Source organism: Euprymna scolopes, chromosome 21 (genome assembly GCF_053919585.1).
Source record: "Euprymna scolopes isolate OS-2025 chromosome 21, ASM5391958v1, whole genome shotgun sequence".
Taxonomy (NCBI): Eukaryota; Metazoa; Mollusca; class Cephalopoda; order Sepiida; family Sepiolidae; genus Euprymna; species Euprymna scolopes.
The window spans coordinates 40,579,734-40,600,539 of NC_136502.1; the positions used below are offsets into that span (position 1 = coordinate 40,579,734).

Here is a 20,806-nt window from a genome sequence, read left to right on the forward strand (position 1 = left end):
ATTATTACATCATCTATCTCTCTCACTCTTACTGAAATGGAATTTATTCCAGTTTTTCCCAAATTCTGGGGAAAATGTTAAACATTGCTGTCCACTCACCTTAAGTGACCGGTGCCAGTTGGCCTGCTTGTTGACAAAAATTCTTATTCACATGATAAGAAAAACAATCATTTTCTCTGTTCACCAGATTTTCTAATCAAATTGCAAGTTTTACTTTTTTTTTCAGAAAACACAAGTTTCATATCAATCCTTTTCAATCCAATAATCTAGTCACATAAACATAATTCTTCCTAAAAAAATCCCGTTTTATTTATTTATTTATTTATATTTCTGCTTACCTTATTTTTAGATTCAACTTGTTGAGATGTTGGAAGATCCAAAGGAAATCTTGGAGAAAATGCGTCCAGATTTACAGTGGAATATTGGAGCCGACCTTCTTTTCAAAGAATTGCAACATTGTTTGTCACCAAAAGTTCAGGTAAAAAGCCAGTCGCCATCGTTTGTACATTTAAAAATGGAATATGTATTAATTCATGTGGATGAAATTTGTGACTTCTCTGAAAAAAAAAAAAAATGGCGTCTTTTATTTGAATGCTACAATAATTAAAGTGAATTTTAGAGATACATGATACACTTCTATATACATTGATAGTAGAAAGTTGATCTGGGATTTGTTTTCGGCAGCCCCGTAACTCTTACTTCCCTGATTTTACCCTTTTATCCTCACATTTCATGAGCGTCGTTTCTGACAAAGAGGGAATAATTGCTGTTTTCTGAGCCAGAATCTATTCCATCTCACACCTATGGTTGGCAAGTTTTTGACCTTGAAGTAGTATTTTTTAGCTCCTTACATCAAGTGGCTTCATGCCTTGTCTGGAGCGATTTTCATGAAATGAAAAAAAAAAAAAAAACGAAAATGTAGCACGTAAAACAAAAACTGTTTTAACATAACAACGAAAGGGTTTTCGAGAAGAAAAGGAAGAGTTGAAAGTTTTTTGGGGGCTGTCAAAAGGCTTGCTAACAGTTATCTTTGGGTGAAGATCATCAATGCTGGAATGTCCAGTGGACAGGAACAAGAGAGAGAGAGAGAGAGAGAGAGAGAGAGAGAGAGAGAGAGAGGGGGGGGTCTTTTGTAGATGCTTCCAGGTTTTTCTCTGTTGAGCGACTGTGATTCCCAAGGAGCTAAAGAAATTCCTCAGGGGACAGATGAAACCAATGCACCCCATAAGCTGATTAGTCAGTGTGTGGCCAAATCGCCAAGCAGGGACGTTGCTTTACGAGAGAAAAGTCTTTATATCATTTACGACCGCTACAGCACCTCTTCATAAACACAGGTTCAGATCTCATCTTTCTATTTGTAAATTTCCCATATTGCCAACCTCATAGGCAAATTAATCGTTTCACTTAATAATGATTCTTTTGCATAACGTTAGAGATTCCTTTAAGATCCCCACGAATTTTCTATTCTCTTCTTTTGACAACAGAAACAGCTGTTCGTCTCTCAGGCACAAAATTAGTTGACTCATTGAATGGTGACTTAGCAGCCATAAAGATGATGATCTTTTCTCCTTTTGGTAGCTGAAGTAATAGAAGCAATGAAAACCACAACAATAAATCACTTCATTAGTTTCTCTTGAATTTTATTTATTTTTTTACAGTAATCATATAATAGATATCAATAGAAAATCAATAGTTTTATTTGCTAAAATTTTATGCTCAATTATGTGTTAAACCCACTTCCAGAAGGCCGAGAATATTTAATTGCTTTTGTATTGTTCAACCAATCACAATTCTTCTTTTAAGAATCGCTGCCTTTACTTTTGGCAGTGTGACAATGAATGCCCTCTGGTGGGTTTTGTGTAAATTAGTGGCAAACAAGTGGTCCGTGAATGTTGTTCAATGTTCAAGCAATGTGCAGCAAATATCATATTCCAAAAATTACATAAATCAATTCAGTAGTTTTATTTTTAAATAAGAAAATCAAATTTCATGAATGCCCAAGGAGTGACTGTCTTGACCACAATTTTGAAAACTTGTGAAATTTATATTGTAATGCCTACGAATTCTCATTAATGGAGTTCGGATTTATGCCTGGACAAAGAACCACTGGTGCTTCATTTATCCTAATACAAATGGGAGAGAAGTACCTTTGTAAGAAGGCGTATTTTGCTTTTGTGTATCTGGTGGAAGCTTTTATTAGAGTAACAAAAGATGTTGTAAGGGTGGCCTTTGTGAAAGATAAAAGCAAATGAATGGCTGGTGATGGTTGTTCAAGCGATGTACATAAATACTCAAAGGTTGTATTAGAACTAACAGCACATTTATCGACAGCTTTAATGTTAAAGTACGAATACATCAGGGTTCTGTACTAAGTTTGTTGTTTTCATTTATGTCTTAGAAGCATGGTCTTAGGAGTTTTGTGTGGGTTGTCCGGAAGAGATGCTTTAGGATGATGATTTAGTGTTTGCCTGTGAATTAATGGAAGACCTGCTTGTTAAGTTCAAGACTTTTTCTTTTAATGGAAATCACTCCAGACAAGGCATAAAGCTACTTGATGTAAGGAGCTAAAAAAATAATACTTCAAAGTAAAAAAAACTTGTCAATGATAAGTGTTAGATAGAATAGATTCTGACTTAGAAAATAGTAATTTTTTTTTTTACATAGGGGATCACCATTTATCAAGGCGCGGAGGCCACTCGAGGATAAGTGTTATTGAGTGTACAGTAGTTAATGGAATAATATCATAGTAATTGTTAGTAGTGGAAATTTGATAAATTGGATTACTTAAGGAGACGGTTCATCAAGAATTTGTTTATGTTGGACTTGAAGATAACCAAACTGTAGTCTGATGCAGAACAGGCAATCGGAATAGCGTTCCACAAACGTGTAGTTCTAAGAAAGATGCTTTGTTCATGGAATCTACGTTTTGGTTTAGGCACAGATAAAGAGTGGGGAAAATTATTGATAGTGGTTTCAACTAGACAAGTGTTTTTCATGAAAGTTTGGCGAGGGGGGGACCATAGATTGGAGCTCAGACGAGCACTTGCCATGGAAATAACCATAAAGCAGAGACAGGCTCGCAACGTCTCTTCTGTGGGAAAGAGGTTGCTGGGAAGAGAAAAAGGCATCCACCACTAAGCAACGAAGTCTATTTTGAACTCTGTTAAGGCAGGATAAGCTGCTTCTAGCAGCTCCTGCCCAGATGTGGCATCAAATTCTATTTTTTTATTTTCTTAAATAAAAAAAATTCTACCTATTAATTTTTGTAATTTTTTTTATATAATACTCTTAAAAATATGAGGAATACATAGATACCATAGTTTCCATGTGAAATTCAGTATTACGATTTCTGAAAACGTCATTCCAATTCTGTAGAAGTGCCAAAATAAGTATTCGATCTAACAAGTTGAAAGGGGAAACATATGAAATCTAACACTGACACTATCTGCTCCACAAGACAAATATGCATGCAGTGTCTGTAAGCTTCGAACTGGTAGAACATGCGGTAAGTGGTGCAATAAAAGGTATATTGCTGGTGCTATATGTAATATTTTCATTTGCTGCAAGTGCTGAAAGCCGTCTCCCATGAAAAGAGAAGTTGATAAAGTTGGTTCCAATAGGCAAACTGACACTAAAATAACTCTAAAATCAACCACGGCCATGATCATTGCTAATGTGCTCTTTGAACTCCTAAAACAATACCAGGAGTATACCAAAGATCAGTACTTGGCCCACTTTTGTCTGTAATATTCCTTGATGAGCTGACAAAAACCTTAAAAAACTGAGGGAGATTCTGAATGCAGTTGATATTGTTGTCACTGCACCTTGTGTGACAGAAGTGAGTACAGCATTTAACCCTTGGAAATTAGCATTTGAAAGGAGTGGCTTCAAGGCAAATATGATGAAGACAAACCATATGATATCTTATGCTAAAAAGCTGATATCTGTCCTATAAGGCAAATACTCATGCAGTATCTATAAGCTTGGAACTGACCTGAACTCCATTAAATTCAGAACATGCAATAATTAGTGTCACAAAAAGTGACAGCGATGGCTCAAAGTCACTTAGTAGGTCACTTAAGACAAGGAAGAGATAAGTTGATAACAATCTGATCTTGGTGGGTGGCACAAGCAGAATGTCAACAGACAGAAAAAGTTGGACCATGAAACATCTAATCTCAAGTTTGAGGTGAGAAGACGGAAAATTAAAATGTGGACAAATCGTACAAGAACAAACCAAAGAAAGTACTGGAAACAAAAAACCACAAAATCCTTTTGGGCATGGAGGTACAAACAGATAAACTCATTCAAATAAAGAAACCGGATGTCATGATAATTAACAAGAAGGAAAGAAACAGCCAAATTGTAGATTTTGTCGTGTTAGCAGCCACAAGGTGAAGATCAAAGAGACAGAAAAATGAAACAAACACACAGACCTTGCTAGAAAATGGAAAGGAATGTGGCATGCAAAGAAAATCAATATAATGCCAATAATTGTAGATGCATTAGGAAAAGTCCCAAAGAATATGAATAAAAAATGTCTCTGAATTTTTTAGATATTTGTGTTATTTGGATTCTTTGGACTACTGTTCTCATATTGAGTGTCATTTTCACATTTTGGTCAATGTAACCTCCGACCTTCTTCAGAATTGGAATTGTCCCATCACTAGTTGAGAATGCGTTGATCCTGGCAGACAGAACAAGCAAAATGGTAAAAGACAGATAAAAAGTTGGAAGTCATTCACGAAACGTTTAACGTGAAAATGAAAATGTAGACAAATCGTACAGACACAAACCGAAGAAAGTACTTGAAAACAAAACCCACAAAATGGTCGCTTAAGTCATGGTCAAGATTAGTTGATGACATGAAACGTCTAACCTCAAGCATGAGATGAGAATATGAAAAATGAAAATAAAAACAGGTTTGAATTATTTTCATGGATTTAAGTTATTATTTTTTTTTCGTTTTGTACATTTATTTCTTTTTTGCTTACGACCGCAAAATTAGGTTGCTACATAATGACCATATATACTTGCTTCCACATGGAAGCAAAGTGAGGCACAAAGTTGTTTTTTATGTGGGGGTAGGGCGGAGATAGCCAATACCCCAAAATGCGGGAGTACCCCAAGGGTCTATCCTTGGACCTTTATTGTTCCTAATATTCATAATATCTAAAGAAATGGCAGAAACACTAGAGGATGACCTCCAATTTGTAGTGAAATGGGGACATAAATGGATGGTCACATTCAATGCTGCCAAGACTAAACTAGTTTCCTTCAATAATTACAAGAAACCTTCTCTACCACCAATAACAATGGCCAATATCTGAAAGTATATCCTTTAAACTCCTCGACCTAATGCTCTCAGGAAACATGAGTTGGAACAATTACATTGTGAGTATCGCCAGGACCACTGCGAAGAAGGTAGGTTCTCTTTACTGTACTAGAAAGATACAAATGCCTGAAAGTATCATACCTCCATAAGGCCACCATTCGCTCATGTATGGAGTATTCTTGTCATATTTGGGCTAGTGCATCTGCCACTAGTCTCTCGCTCCTAGACAAGGTTCAAAAGAGAGTCACCAATCTGATAGGTCCTGAACTGGCATCTAAGCTTCAGCCTCTGTCCCATCGACGAAACGTTGCATCCCTTTGCCTGTTCTACAAGTACTTTATTGGTGAATGCTCTAACGAACTGCAAGCACTTATGCCTCCTCGATGTAAATACCCCTGACAAACCCAACAAGCAGCAAAATCCCACCCCTTCACAGTTGAGATACCTAGATGTAAGAGAGCCTTCTACTCCAGTAGTTTCTTCCCCAGGACAACTAGACTTTAGAATTCCCTGCTTCCCCATCTGTACTGACATGCAGAAGTTCAAGTACAACGTGAACCGACATCTTGCTGCCCAACATCCTACACCGTACTCTTGATGCCTGTATCCCTGATAGTAGCCCCCTACACCAAAGTGGCAATGTGCCTTGTTTGGGGTGAAAATGTAATAAAATATATATATATATATATATATTTACCTTTCACCAGACTATCCATTCACGTGTAATCACCTTTTTCTTCACCATATTCCCTCTGCTTCACTTTTTGTTATCAAGTAAGATCTTTGACTTACTTGTAGTTTCATCAAATACTTTTGTATGCAAAATCCAATCCCGCATTTTGCTAATTCCTACCCTATGATGAGAAGGAAAGTATTTCTTCGAAACTCTGCGGATTAAGGACTATCCACTTATCAAGTGTTTCCTTTTCAGATTATATATGTTTTTAACTCTTTTTCAAAGTGTTTTTTAACATGTTTTATCAACTATTTGCTCTTATATATATATATATATATATATATATATATATATACATATGTTTACACATCTGTTTCTGTTGGATCATTGAAATCAAGCAACATTGAGCCTAGATGGGTGACCATTTGAAAATATCAGACAATGTATGTAGGAAGATATTGACACCACCCTGCAAAAATTGTACAAAAAAAAAAAAAAACTGCACCAAAAAAAAAAATAACGTTTTCATCTTTCCTGAAAAGGATATGTAAGTGACTGGGGACTGGCTGATGAATTTGATAGTCCTATGAAACTTTGTCCTTTGAAGGAAGTCAGTTCAACTCGCCTAGGGTGAGTGCTGTTTTAGTACAGTCAATATGGGTATACCTCAGGCATGAAAGTATAAGGAAGACCTGGCTTGAGGGCGTTTGAAGTGACTTGACTTCTTGCAACATGACTGGTGTCAACGCTTTTAGAATAGAAAGCAGGTGAGATGTTATCTGGTGTTGCTCAACCCTGAGTCTGGGATACTCACAGCACTTTTTTTCTTTTTTTTTTTACACGGTGGTCACCACTTATCAAGGCCCGGAAGCCACTCAGGGATAAGGGTTATTGCAAGTACAGTACGTTAGTGTGGAGATTTGATGAAGTGTTTACTTAAGGGGGCGGTTCATTAGGAATTTGTTTACGTTGGACTTGAAGACATCCAAGTTGTAGTCAGGTGGGAAGCAGGCAGACGGAACAGAGTTCCACAGGCGTGCAGTTCTAAGAAATACCAAAATATCTTTCCGTTCATTTTTTCGCCATTTGAACATCACTTTCACTACAACAATCACTGCAATACCACATCCACTCTTTGGGTTACACTATTTAAAATAGTGTGAATCTGCTTGATGGTCATCATTGCAATTTCACCAACCTACTTAGCAACGGACAAAATATAACGGTTAAAAGCACAGACTGTTGCCTAAGCAATCAAATTTTGATCCTAGCTTGAAACAGCTGCTAGTCTAGTTGTACTAAAAAGCTGTGATACAGCAAAACAGTCTCTCTGTGGATGACTATAAATACGCCCTATCTTGGGTTAAGCATATTGGTGATTGAAATAACAAACTGCCAATAGCATATAATGCAATGCTCTTTGTGTAAACAAATGAAGCTTAAGGCGTTTGAACAATGTTGATCATTGTAATTTCACTTAGCTACTTAACAGCAGCCAAAATAAGCATAATGCCAACTGTGTGTGCAAAATCAAGACTTCAAGACAAGGTGTTGATGGCAACAAAAAGTGTATTTCATTTTACATTACAATTGTTTCAATGTCTAGTTCGACAATTTCAAGCATTATATCGTTTGAAAATTTTCAAAAACCACCGATATAATGCTTGAAATTGTCGAACTAGACATTGAAACAATTGTAACGTAAAATGAAATACACTTTTTGTTGCCATCAACACCTTGTCTCGAAGTCTTGATTTTGCACACACAGTATATTAATGCTCAATTATGAAATGTGATAATTTTGTAGCTTAATCCTTAAGTCAACCATTTTTGGCTTAAAATCTATTGGTATATGAAAATTTACTGAATTACACGAACTTAGCATATTATATATAAGTCTATATATATATATATATATATATATATATATATATATATATATATATATATAGTCATTTACAGACTATTTCAAGATGTTGACCATCTTACCATTTATTTCTTTAAGTATATTGAAATGCACAATTCTTGACAGCACCTGTTTCATAAGCGCAGAATCGTTCATGCAATTATTATGTCAGTTTTTTTTCATTTATTCCGCTCTAAACTCATCAGAAGAAAAAGAACTTATCAACTTTAAAAGAAAATAAAGGAGTATGGACGTGATTACGAAATCTGAAACTGGAATTATTTTTCAATTTGTTACGCCATGTTTGAATTTTTTGGTGTTCTTTTTCTTCTGATGAACATCTTGAAATTTGGAATATAAGGTTTTGTTATTTATTTATATATGCTCTGTAGTTACATTGAGCTTCATAAATTAAAGGACTAGTATAAATAAAAGGTGAAATATAATTAAATAAACATATTTCCCCATAAACATCTTGTCCCAAATTAGAACCTGTGTTAATGTACAGTCTAACCCGAATATAAGAGAGCTGTAGGGGAGAAAGCCTCTTATATCCGGGTTATACTGTAATACTTTGTGCTCAACTCTAAGGCCAAATTTCTATATACTTTTTTTTTCAATTTTCTTATCTTCTTGATTTTACTGGAGCTGGGGTATCCTAGTTGATGCCAGACATTCACTCGCTATTTCCAAGACCCCAACTGTCCCTTTAAGTGCAATTGTTTGGATCTTTCTTGCACTTGTTTCACAGAGTATGTTTGCCGGGTAGTTTTTGAAATTCTTTTTCATAAGTTCGGTAGCACCTATGATGACTGGAATGATGGAGATCTTCCTAAGATTCTTATTTCCTTTCGTAGTATTTCGTTATCTTCTTTTGGCACTGTTCAAGACAGCACAATTAGGGGCACTGACTTCAACTAGGGTTGTGACTCTCTTTTTCTTGCTCCATATCATTAGCTTTGTTTTCTAAGAACGTAGTGTTAAGAATTGCATAGTCATAGTGGATAGTGTATGACTTCTTTCCAACGGTTTTTTCTGATACATGTTCCCTGGACAACCTGCTACATTGCATATTCAATTTTTTACAAATCGTCCAATGGGGATATTTACATGCCGCTATTCTGTCGCATTAGTAGCCGTTCTTCAGCGGAATGTCAGGTGGTCCACACTCTCAACTTATGTATAATCGAACCTGCATTTGTTGTCGCTAGTGAGACCACTTGTCTTCTTAAAAAATGTGATTCAACAAGAGACTGTAGGGCGCTTCTACACTATCAGAACGAAATTTTGTAGTCGATAAATGGAGTTTTCAGATAAAAAACAATATTTTCTACTGATTTTTTTAATCAATTCTAATAAATTACAATGATAGCTTCAAAATTATGCAGTCGAAATTACCGGAATATTACCGAATTATTAAAAAAAAAAAACTTTTATCGTTTTAACAGGTGGAAAATTGCGGCCATCTTATTTAAATCGAAAGGGAAAATTACCTCCCTTTTGAACTCTCCTATCTCTTACGATCATTTTCATCAAATTCTATTTTTTATTTTCTTTAATAAATAATTTTCTATCTTATTGATTTTCGTATTTTTTGGATATAATCATCTTTAAAAATACTAGGAATACGTAGACACCATTGATTTCATGTAAAATTCAGTATGACGATTTCCGAAATTTCGTCCTAATAGTGTAGAAGCGCCGTGTACTGTACAGCTTACATGTAAGTAAAGACGAAATAATTAAAAACCTGATGTCACTTCGTCTTCAGGTACACTTCAATTTCTTGTTCTCTGTCAGTGGAGGAGAAATCCTTCACGACTGAGACAATTTTTATTTTTGTTCCTTTTCTCCAAATAAAAAAAAAAAACGACCCTGGTGTTTAACTCTGTCCCGTGGGGAGGCATTGTAAATCTGGAATCGAACTTATTAAATGAAACTTTTGAAACCTTATTTTAAAAAGTCGCATAGTTTAAAAAAGAAAGAAACTAAAGTTGTAGATTCACACCCTCCCTTTCCCCTGCTTCAAAATTGAGATTCTACTTTTTAGGCGATTACATGTGGACACCTTGAAAAATTTGGCAGAAAGAAAACTTTCTCCCTCTCCAAAAAAAAAAAAAAAAAGTTATTTTAAAGTAGGGGATCAGTTTCATAAACAAAATTAAACGTAAAATCATCGCCCATTTCCAGGTTATTCAAGCTTTTTAAAGAACCAATTTCTGGTACTTGTACAGTTTAATAAAGACATTAAAAATGAAAATATTGAAAACAGGTTATATTGTACGTATCCGTTATGGAACGAAGTTCTCCGGAAAAAAATTTCACTTCATTTCATCAAGTAGTTTTTTTTTGTTTTTTTTTTTACAGCGAAAAAAAAATCCGTTTGTTATGATACCGAGCAAAATGTTCGATTTTTAGGAAGAAAAGCTAGTATTAAAGATGGGGAGGGAGTGTCGGCGATTTAAATTGAGTTATCTTCCCGTGACGTGTTCAAAAATTCCATAATGGCCTACTTCATCGCGCTCTCATAAAAACGTGTTTTTTCACTGTAGAAATAAAAAATTAAAAAAAACAAAACTATTCGATCTTCACTCCAAAACGGATACGTACAATATAACCTTTTTTCGATAGTTTCATTTTTTTAATGTCTTGATTAAACTGTACAAGTACTCAATTTCTTTTTATCACTGACCTCAAGATCACGTGAAAACTACTAAACTCACATGTAATCGCTTTAAAAAAGTAGACTCTCCCTTCAAAAAGAAAAAAAAAAAAGAAACAAATAATAATAATAAAAAACATCCTAAAACTCAAATGATTAATCTCCCATCTAAAAATAAAATTGTTAACTGTCCTCAAACAGTAGTTATCTTTTTATGTTAACTTTATAAACGAACCTTTAAATTTTAGGTACTTCTGCAGTTTACGGTGCTGAAATAATAACGTTATTATTATTTATAAACCCATTCTAAACATGTATTATTCTATACTTTCACCTAACAATTTAATAAACAAAAGATACCGTAAAAATGGAATTTAACTTTAAAATCCAAAATAAAAAATAGCACGGTCCGTAAACTGCGTAAGTCCCAAATTTTATATGCGAAACTGATCCCCAATTCCAAATACAAATAACTTTTTTTTTGATTTCTGTCAAGTTTTTCAGACACACGTAATTGCCTAAAAATAGTAGAATTTCGGGTAAATGTTACCTTACGCTACAACAGAACCTCGACCACTCTAATTCGCTGACAACGAATCTGATAATCAAACCCGTCGCAAAGTTACCGTTTGCATGGTATGAACCCTTGGACCTTGCGCTATTTCACCGCCTTCGGTAGTGTTTTTCTTACATGATACGTCTGCGCGCGAACGGGCGTAGTGAAGGGTCTTATCACATCGCGGTGGAAGTGGTGGTGCTGGGGCGGCCGCGCCCCTGCCCCCACACCCCTCCCTAATGTAAACAGAATTTTTGTGAAATGTTAAACGGTATTCTACTCGGTAAATGTCGGCGCATTACTTACGGTAAAACGATTAACTAAATTACAGAAGCACCTGTTAAACTACACAAGTTCTATAATTGAATACCCCCCCAAAAAAAACAAACGAAAAACATAAAAATACGTTTGGTGCTTATGTTTTTGCAAACCGCTCGTGAAATCTTGATTTCTTTTTCAGATCAATTAAAAACTACGTAAGACAAAATAAAAATGAACCACACACACACACACACATTTTATATATATATATATATATATATATATATATATATATATATATATATATATATATAGAGAGAGAGAGAGAGAGAGAGAGAGAGAGAGAGAGAGAGAGAAACTTTTTCATTTCAAATGGCCGCTTAAAGATTCTTCCGCGAAGACACAACACGCCCGTTCGCACGCGGACGTATCATGTAAGAAAAACACTACCGAAGGCGGTGAAATGGCGCAAAATAATCCCAAGTCCAGGGGTTCAAACCATGCAAACGATTAATTTACGACAGGTTTGATTATCAGACTCGTTGTCAGTGACTTCGAATACCCCTAAAAAACAAATTAGAGTGGTTGAAGTTCTGTTGTAGCGTAGGATAGCATTTACCTGATTTCGTTATTATAGCGGAGAATAATATCGAAAAAGAAAAAGAAAGCGAAACAAAAATGTACAAGTAAAAAATAATAAAATACAATAAACTCCCGGGCCACGTCGGGTCAGTACAGCTAAAACAGCAGCCATTTCTTTATTTCTTTCTCTCTCTCTCTCTCTCTCTCTCTCTCTCTCTCTCTCTCTCTTCCTTTTTGTCTCTGTCTTTGTTTTCTTTCTTTCTATTTTCCCCTTCTCTTTTTTTTAAATCCTTTTTTCTCTGTCTTTTTCCCCCTCACTCAGTGTTGTCCCTTTCTTTCTGAATCTTTCTTTCTTTTTCTTTCTCTCTCTTTTCCTATCTTTCTCTTCTACTCTTTTCTTTAGACGATAATAATAATTTGAGTACAAGAAAATCCGGCATTGCCCTACGTCACTCACTTTCCTCCCCAACCCCCTTCAAATAAATAGGCGCAGTCGGAAAGAGGGAGAATGAGGGGGGGATTTCACGTCCTTCTTGCGTTCTAAATATGGTTAAGGGTAAAAAAGCCAAATAGAAAAACATGTTGCATGTTTTGTTAATTTAAGTTGAACAAAAAATGGCCCCCGCCCTTCCAAGATTTTAGCTAATTACTTTGCCAATCGACGCAACGCAGGTAATCATTTTTATCCTTTGTTTTTATTTTTATTATTTGCAATTTACTAGTTTGTGGTCGCTTATTCTTATACGATGAAAACTGTTTTTCACTATTACTCTCCATAGAACAACGAATTTGTTTTTATAGAATCACTCCCGTTTTGCAAATTGAACCTAAAAGTAATTTTTTTTCTGATATTTCTCCAGAATTTGAATCGAATTGCTATTATTAAACCCTAACCGCAAGTTAACTAAGTTGGGCATTTTGCAGTATTCGCAACAAAACGAAAAAGTGGGAAAAAACAAACGAACAAACAAACAACAAAACAAATATTTGTTATATATTTGTTTTAAACAAATATATAACAAATAAATGTTACCAAAGACAAGATAAAGTACTCTACGATGTGTGTGTGTGTGTGTGTGTGTGTGTGTGTTTTGCCTCATTTTAAAGCGTTTGTTAAGTTTGAAACAAGTAGTGCTGAGTCTTAAGTTAGAATTTAGAACAAGAAAATCATGACCGACATAAGACGGGCATTTGAGGAGTGTGGATAATCGCTCAAAAATAGAAAATGAAACAAAATACAGCAGACACTAATCCTAAGTCCCAACTAATAAAGGTCACGGTGACATTTTAATTTTAGTTTTGCATAAGTCTATTTGGGTTTAGTGAAAAGTCTATAGAATCACCTTTGTTTTTTTGTATCATATGCATCTTTGTGGGGGGGGGAAGGGTTCTTTTTCAGGATTAGCATATATATATATATATGCTATCCACTTATCTTGTACTTCCTTTTTTAAAATTAAATGTTTTTAACTCTTTTTCAAGATGTGTTTTAACATGGTTTATTAATCATTTGTTCATATATATATATATATATATATATATATATATATATATATATATATATATATATATATATATATATATATATAACACGCAATTGATGATTCTACCATTATAAAAAACCGTAGATTTAAATTCTTAGATTTAATCAAAATAATGTTGTTTCGATTTACAACCATCTTAAAGCTAATATCTTCAATATAACCAAATTATCCCCTATTTTTATGTAAAATCATGATTTGCTTGCATCCCCTCCCTATGGTTAGATGTAACTCGGGGTCGAGCTTAATGTGGGGTGTGGCTACTTCTGAGCACGATGCCCGATGACAAAAATCGGACGTTGGCATTTCCCAGTCAGGGTTACAGGCGATAAACCCAGCCTCCACCCATTTTGGAGGAGGGGGCAATGCAAGGAAGGATGGCACTCTAAAAACCGAATTCTAATCTGGGGATCCGGATAATAAAAAAAATTGTTAACCTATATAATGAGATGTTTTATTTAATGTTGACTAATAATACGATCAAACATTAATTTATGTTTAAATTAATTCATGCGTGAAATTAATTTATAATTTAAGTTAAACAAGTTTCATTTGTTGTTGTTTTTTTTTTTTTTAATTAATTTTATACATCAATTAGATAGGTTTAATTTAAATTAAACGGTTAATATTTGTTAATCAGCTTTCCTATTGACTTGTCTCCTCACGAGGTCGGTTTTTAATGTGTGGAAAATCCAGCTTTCCAAAAAAGGAGCTTTTTGAACAAAAATTTAAATTATCTCAGTCTAGAAAGATTTCTCCTTTACTGAGCAAGCACTGAAAAGACTCAGAACAGATATTATATCCTGGCTTATTTGTTTTAACTCAAGAAATTATATCAAACATATTTTAGTATAAAATAATTAGGAAAAAGCAGAAACTCATTCCAGTTTACCAAAAGTTTAGAAAATGGCCTTATTGTTCTTATTGAGATGATTTTATTTATTTATTTTAGAGTTGACTTTTAAAGAACGTCTCTGTTAAAAGTTTATTTGCAAATTTATAAATCCGCAAAACTTTGAAACTCTTCCGATTTCGTTTGGGCTTGGTTCGCCCACAACGCCATGATTGTTGCCAGTGCTCTCTTAAAACTGAATTTTGTTTCTTGAATCTTCTTCTGAAATAAAATTCGAATTTAATTTTTAACGCTTACAAATTTGAACTTTTATATTCCAAATTTTTATCTTTCACCGCCATCCTTCGGTCGAAGCAAAAAACAAAACAAAAATGAAATTTTACTTTTTTAGGCGATTACGTGTGAACATTACTCTAAAAACCTTGTCGGAGAGAAGAAAATAAGTAAATTTAGGCTGAGGAAACAGTTTCATATATGAGTTTATGGCAAAATGATCCCCCATTTTTGGGTCATTCTAACTTTTTATGAAAATTAATTTTTTTAACCACTAATCCTAAGTCTAAAATCGCGAGGTGGAATAACAACACGTAAAAGAATTTCTCCCATAAAAAAAAATGGTTAACTGTCCTAAAACACATATTTTTCTGCTTTCCGCTAAGATTTCCAGGATCTCCACAATCGCCTAAAAAAGTAGTATCTCGTTTTTTTGTTGTTTTTTTTTCGGTAGGATACGATGATTTAGTCAATGTGCGCTAACTAAAAACTTACTTTTTTTTTTTTAAGTGGCTCATCACATTTAGTATTTAAGTATTTTCCATGAGATTAAGACATTTATTATCAAATGTATTCTCTATTGTTTTCACTGGTGGCCATGTTTTTTTACGCGCGTGCATTGTATTTTTGCGCATGCGCAATAATATCATGAAAAATATTTGTCGGTGATATTCGTTCAAAACAGAGCCGAATACGACTGAAAATGAACATTTAAAAAGTAAGTTTTAGTGGGCACACAGACACAGCGCACATTGACCGTAATGTTTTAATATTTTCATTTTAGCATTCGTTAAAACCTGTGCTTTTTTTTGTGTGTGTGTGTGTGTGTGTGTGTGTGTGTGTGTGTGTGTGTGTGTGTGTGTGTAAGATTGTTAATGCTAAGATAAGATAGACGAAAGATCGATTTTTTTAAATGTCGTTTTAAGCAAAAACAAGAGTACTTGTCATGTCAAAAATAGTAATATATCCAAAAATTACCAAAATACATCGGGTAGAACAACTGCTATTGTGTTCTTAGTAAAAAAAAAAAAAAGAAAAAAGTCCATTGCTATAGTCTTAAAGAGTACGCGATTAAAGTATCGAAAAGGGAGATAAGTATGCATCCTGTATTTGCAATCTTCAAGGTGTTTACATCTAGGGAAAATCCAATTTCACCCACTTTTCCGTAAAAAATTACTTTTAACTATAAATAATTTTCTACTCGGTTAATTTTCGTAATTTTTGGATATATTACTATTTTCGACACGACTTTTTTTTTCATAAAACAACATATTTAAGAAAATCAATCTGTCGACTGTATCTTAACAAGAACCTAATACGTCGTATTATTTCGCCTAGTAATGTAAGACGAAACTAATCCCAAACATTTAGCAGCCATTACAGAGCTGAAAGTTTTCTGAGCAAGAAATTTAAAAGCAATGACCGCAAAAAACACTACGGGGTGGAATGATAAAAGTGTCGCCCTTAAGTAAACAATACTACAGCTTTATTTTAAAACTTTTTTTGAAAAAAATCAATTCAGGTAACTTTATTCTGTAGTAGAGCTGACATCTATTTAATGTAGCTGCCTTCAGCCTCAATTATTGCCTCAATATGGGCCCAGAACTAGAAGCATGCCTTTTCCACAATTGCCGGGTGGCGGGTGGATGGTGGTGATCAGGCTGGCTTTGGTGTTGTGGGAGGTCATGTTGGTGATGTTCTCGATGTATGACCAAATAAAGTAATCCAACGGGTTCAGGTTCAGAGAGGAGAGGGGACCAGTGAGAGAAGGGTACAAAATCGTAGCACTCCTGAAGCCAAGCCTAGGCCGGTGTCGAATCCTGCTGCCACACCAAGGGTCTGCCAAAAGTCACCTGATTGCACCAGGGGATTACCACACGCTTCTTCAGCACATTCAGGAACACTTTCAAGTTGATGTGAAGTCGCATGATGTGGCCCTCACTTGAAACTGCACCAAAGACTATAACCGTGGCCGGAAACTTTGTTTTCATCACCTTGGGCATGGACCTGTTATCTGTACCAATCGAGCGATGGATTTTGAGGGTGCTGGCAATGGTCCTTTTGTCATAACTTGGATCGGTAGAGAGCAGAAGTTGTACGGTGGTGCAATGGTGCATTGCCAATCTTGCTTGTTGAACATTGTGTCACTTTCAGACATGATAGAAGGTTCCTATCACTCTTGGGATTTGTACACAACTGGCCAACTAGTAGATGAAAACGATCCTGGTATCTAACTCTGTCCCATGGGGAGACATTGTAAATAGGAACCTCAATAGTTTTGTCATCCAGATATATTTTCTCCACATCTGAGTGCGCATCCCTATCCATTGTCTTACATTTCTCGCATGCAAAATTGTATATCCTTTCTCAACCTACCTGTAATTCCACTGCATTTTTTTTTTTTTTTGTGTGTGTGTGTCCTGTTTGTCATCCTTAAGTTATAATCAAGATTGTCTGCTCTTTTTGACTTCCGGTTTCTGCTGTACATTTCACTGGATAATTAGATACGGTCAAGCGGACAAGAAAACCATTCTTAACATGAAGAAGGAGCGGCTTTCGCTGTTATCTTAATGCTTACTGTTTCAACTTTCCTTCCGGATGTTCTTTTGTTTTTAATTGCTTTTTACGATATCTTTTGTTCATTAAATTGTTATGAGAAAGTACAGAATAAGTAAACGCCCCCCCCCCCTGCTCCATGCTAAAAAGAGCTTTTCTAAATTTTTTTTTTTTTTTTTTTTTTTACAAAGGAGTCACCACTTATCAAGGCCCGGGAGCCACTCGAGGGTAAGGGTTAATGAGTGTACAGTAGTCAATGGGACAATACCGTAGTAATCGTTAGTAGTGGAAATTTGGTAAATTGGATTACTTAAGGAGAACGGCTCACCAAGAACTTGTTTACATTGGACTTGAACATGACCATGTTGTAGTCAGCTGGAAAGCAGACAAACGGAAAAGAGTTCCACAAGCATGCAGTTCTAAGAAAGGAGCTTTGTTCATGGAATCTACGTTTAGGATTAGACAAAGATAAAGAGTTGGGGGATGTTATTATTTAGACAAAAGCATTCTTAACATGGGAAGGGGCAACCACAACAATTGTAAAGATAATCGCTTTCACGTTACCTCAGAGGAAGATAATCATTAATCAGAAGGGACTATATCATGCTTGTAACTGTTGTCCCTTCTGCGGAGCAAAACCCAGGTCACAAATAGGAGTCAATCTTGACTATAATCCATCCTTATTCATTAAACCTTCCGTTCACTGATATATTCAGAAAATGCCGGCAATTTAATTTGTTACTATTTCATAAATATATTTCACAAAGTAAATAATGAAAACTAGCATTTGCAAGATACAAATCCTCAATCAAGATCGTTAATGAAATACTAAACTACCTGTGACCCGTTGGGTCAGTATGTTATATTAGCTATGGAATTAATGTATGAGACTGACACTTGTGACGTAAAGAAAATAGTTTTTTTTTTTGACATAACAGAAACATTTCTATGAAAGTATATTAAAATGAAAAAAGAATATAGATAGATTTCTATGAGTCATTCTGTTTATAAGTGTTTATTTTTGAAAAAAAAAACTTACAGTCATTGAATTATAAGTGGTTTGCGATATTTATAGGTAATTGTACACTGAACAGATACAATACTTAAAGTTAAATTCAAATTTTGATATATCTTTTAATTTAAATATGAAAAAAAAAAACCCCAATTGGGACGCTGAAAACGTACACAGTAAAACGATATGTTTTATTGTCGCATTGATTATTTATTTTTAACGCGATTTAAAAAAAACATTTTCGGGTTATTTATTTATGTTGGTAGTGTAGAAGAAAATGTATAAATGTTTTTTAAGAAAGGTGTATTAAAAAATGGAGAATAAATTTAAAAAAAAAAGGAAGGCGCAGGGTAAATCGGCATTGTAAAATGCTCTTATCATTGTCAATGGGTAAAAGTAGATTTATTTGTAAGAAAATTGTGTTAAAATAACTTAAATGTAATACGGAAATGAACGATGCAAAAAAAAAATGCAAAAAGTATTAACAATTGTTTATTTGGATAATTTAAACGCAAAAAAAAACGATTGGGACGCTAAAAACGTACACAGTAAAACAATACGTTTTATTATCGTGTTGATTATTTGTTTATGTACGCATGCGCAACCGGAAGTCGTAAACCGGATGTTGGGTTACAACACCCGTTACAAGATCATTTGAGTTTTATAATTATATAGATTGAAAAGATGTCATTTCTTGAATTTTGAATGTCATTATTATATTTTTTAAATTTATATAACCACCTTAGTGTTTCTTTGTCATCAGAATAAAATTGAAAAAATCAATTTTCATTCAGAAAAAGCAATGGCATCTCTACTTATTTTTTATATCAATTTTAATAAAAAGCGATATCTACGAAATTGTCATGTGTAAATTAATTAAATATTTGTGCATTATTAAATAAAACAAGAATTTTCAACCTTTATCTGAAAAAAATGTCTGGCCATATTTATTTGGAACATGTGACGTAAAAACAAGGAAAGAAATTCAGTTTGGAATTGACTTAAGATTTTCAGTTTTCAAAAAAAAAAAAAAAACAATTACCTCCCTTGTTACGATTCACACGCCCCTGGGCAAAACTTTAAATTTTCATTCATTTTCTTCAAAAACTACTTCCATTAATAATTAATTTTCTATCTTATCATTTTTTTGTCACTTTTGGATATGTCCATTATTGCGATATGACAATTAAGCAGATACAACTGATTTTACTTGAAATTCAATATTTCAATTTTCGAACTTCATTGTATTAATAACGAAGCACCAAAACCTTTGCTCATCGTACAAAGTTCATAATTATTATTTGTTCAATTAAAACTTTGTCACGAACATGCTGAATTAATATATACATATATTTTTTTGGTGAATATACTGAGGCGATATCCATTTCTAATATTCAAAATAACTTTATTGAATCGTATTCATTAAAGTTATTTTTTACGTAAAAAAGCCTAAAAAGAATGGTGGTAGTTATTGAGTAAATGCATAGATAAGAAATCTTGCAATTAGTAAACGCAAAATAAAACTTATATAGAAAAGTAAAAACAATTTTTCTTGCGGTTGGAGTACTATTGCCACATCTGGGCAAGAGCTGTTCGAAGCCCTATCTTGCCTTGACAAAGTTCAAAACCAGCTTTAAAACCCAGTAGGTGATGCCCTGTTTTCTTCTCTGTAACCTCTTTCTCACAGAAGAGACGTTGCGAGCCTGTCTCTGCTCTATCTATTATTTTCATGTCAAGTGCTCGTCTGAGCTTCAATCTATGGTCTACCTCTTGCCAATCTTTCACAAAATACACTTGTCAAGCTACAACGACCATCAGTTTTCCCTACTCTCTATCTGTGCTTAAATCTAAATGCTAATTCCATAAACAAAGCTTCTTTCCTAGAACTGCCCACATGTGGAACTCTGTTCCACTGGTCTGCTTTCCAGCAGACTACAATATAGTTGTCTTCAAGCCCAATGTAAACAAGTTCTCGTAGAGCCCCCACCTCCCCAATAATCCATTTCGACTCCATTTCTGCCACTAAATAATAATACGCTGTTGCCTCAGTGGCTACCTTACACTCATTAACCCTTATCCTCGAGTGTTTTTCAGGCCTTGATAAGTGGTGGCTACCACGTAAAAAAAAAAGTTATTTGTTTTTGTTTGTTTTTTCACCTTTTCTTTTTTATTTTATTTACTTATTTATTTTTTAACTTGTCAACAAAACTACATAATTGTAGAAAGTTTGTTTTTTTTCAGTCATAGTAATAAGATAATAATCGCATTAACATATCAGTTCCGGTTAGATTGCTGAAGTTAAGTGACATTGGACCTGGTCAGCAGTAAAATGGATGACTGTATGTGCGATGAAGCCTGGAGAGGGATGGGTGCCGCCAGACTATTTTTGCCCAAAACATGCTGCATGAAATAAAAGTTGTGAATATTTCCATGAATTGTTAATTTTTTATGCGCATATCTATCTAAAGTAGTAGCATTTGTGTGTGTGTGTGTGTGTGTGTGCGTGTGTGTGTGTGTGCCCATGTGTACAACTCTCCTACAGACCACATCGCTAGACCAATCATGACCAAACTTAGCACCTAAGGATGGTGCG

General features: G+C 34.5%; 1 protein-coding gene and 1 long non-coding RNA gene across 4 annotated transcripts in view; one reads left to right on the forward strand and one right to left on the reverse strand.

The window, feature by feature from the left end:
* Positions 1–462, reverse strand: part of LOC145242153 (uncharacterized) — an 87,196-nt gene extending 86,734 nt beyond the window's left edge. Inside the window, exon 1 of the long non-coding RNA XR_013862660.1 lies at positions 339–462. This is a non-coding gene — a long non-coding RNA (uncharacterized LOC145242153). The remainder of the gene's footprint in view (positions 1–338) is intronic.
* LOC145242149 (uncharacterized) overlaps positions 354–20,806 on the forward strand; it is a 51,666-nt gene continuing 31,213 nt past the window's right edge. The window contains exon 1 of one of the 3 annotated variants that reach the window (XM_080105126.1): positions 354–478. In XM_080105126.1, coding sequence (XP_079961252.1) covers positions 365–478 — 114 coding nt within the window. In that variant the 5' untranslated portion in view covers positions 354–364. Of the gene's footprint in view, positions 479–12,350; positions 12,651–15,300; positions 15,364–20,806 lie in introns of those variants that run through there. The other 2 variants (XM_080105127.1, XM_080105128.1) reach the window with 2 other exon arrangements.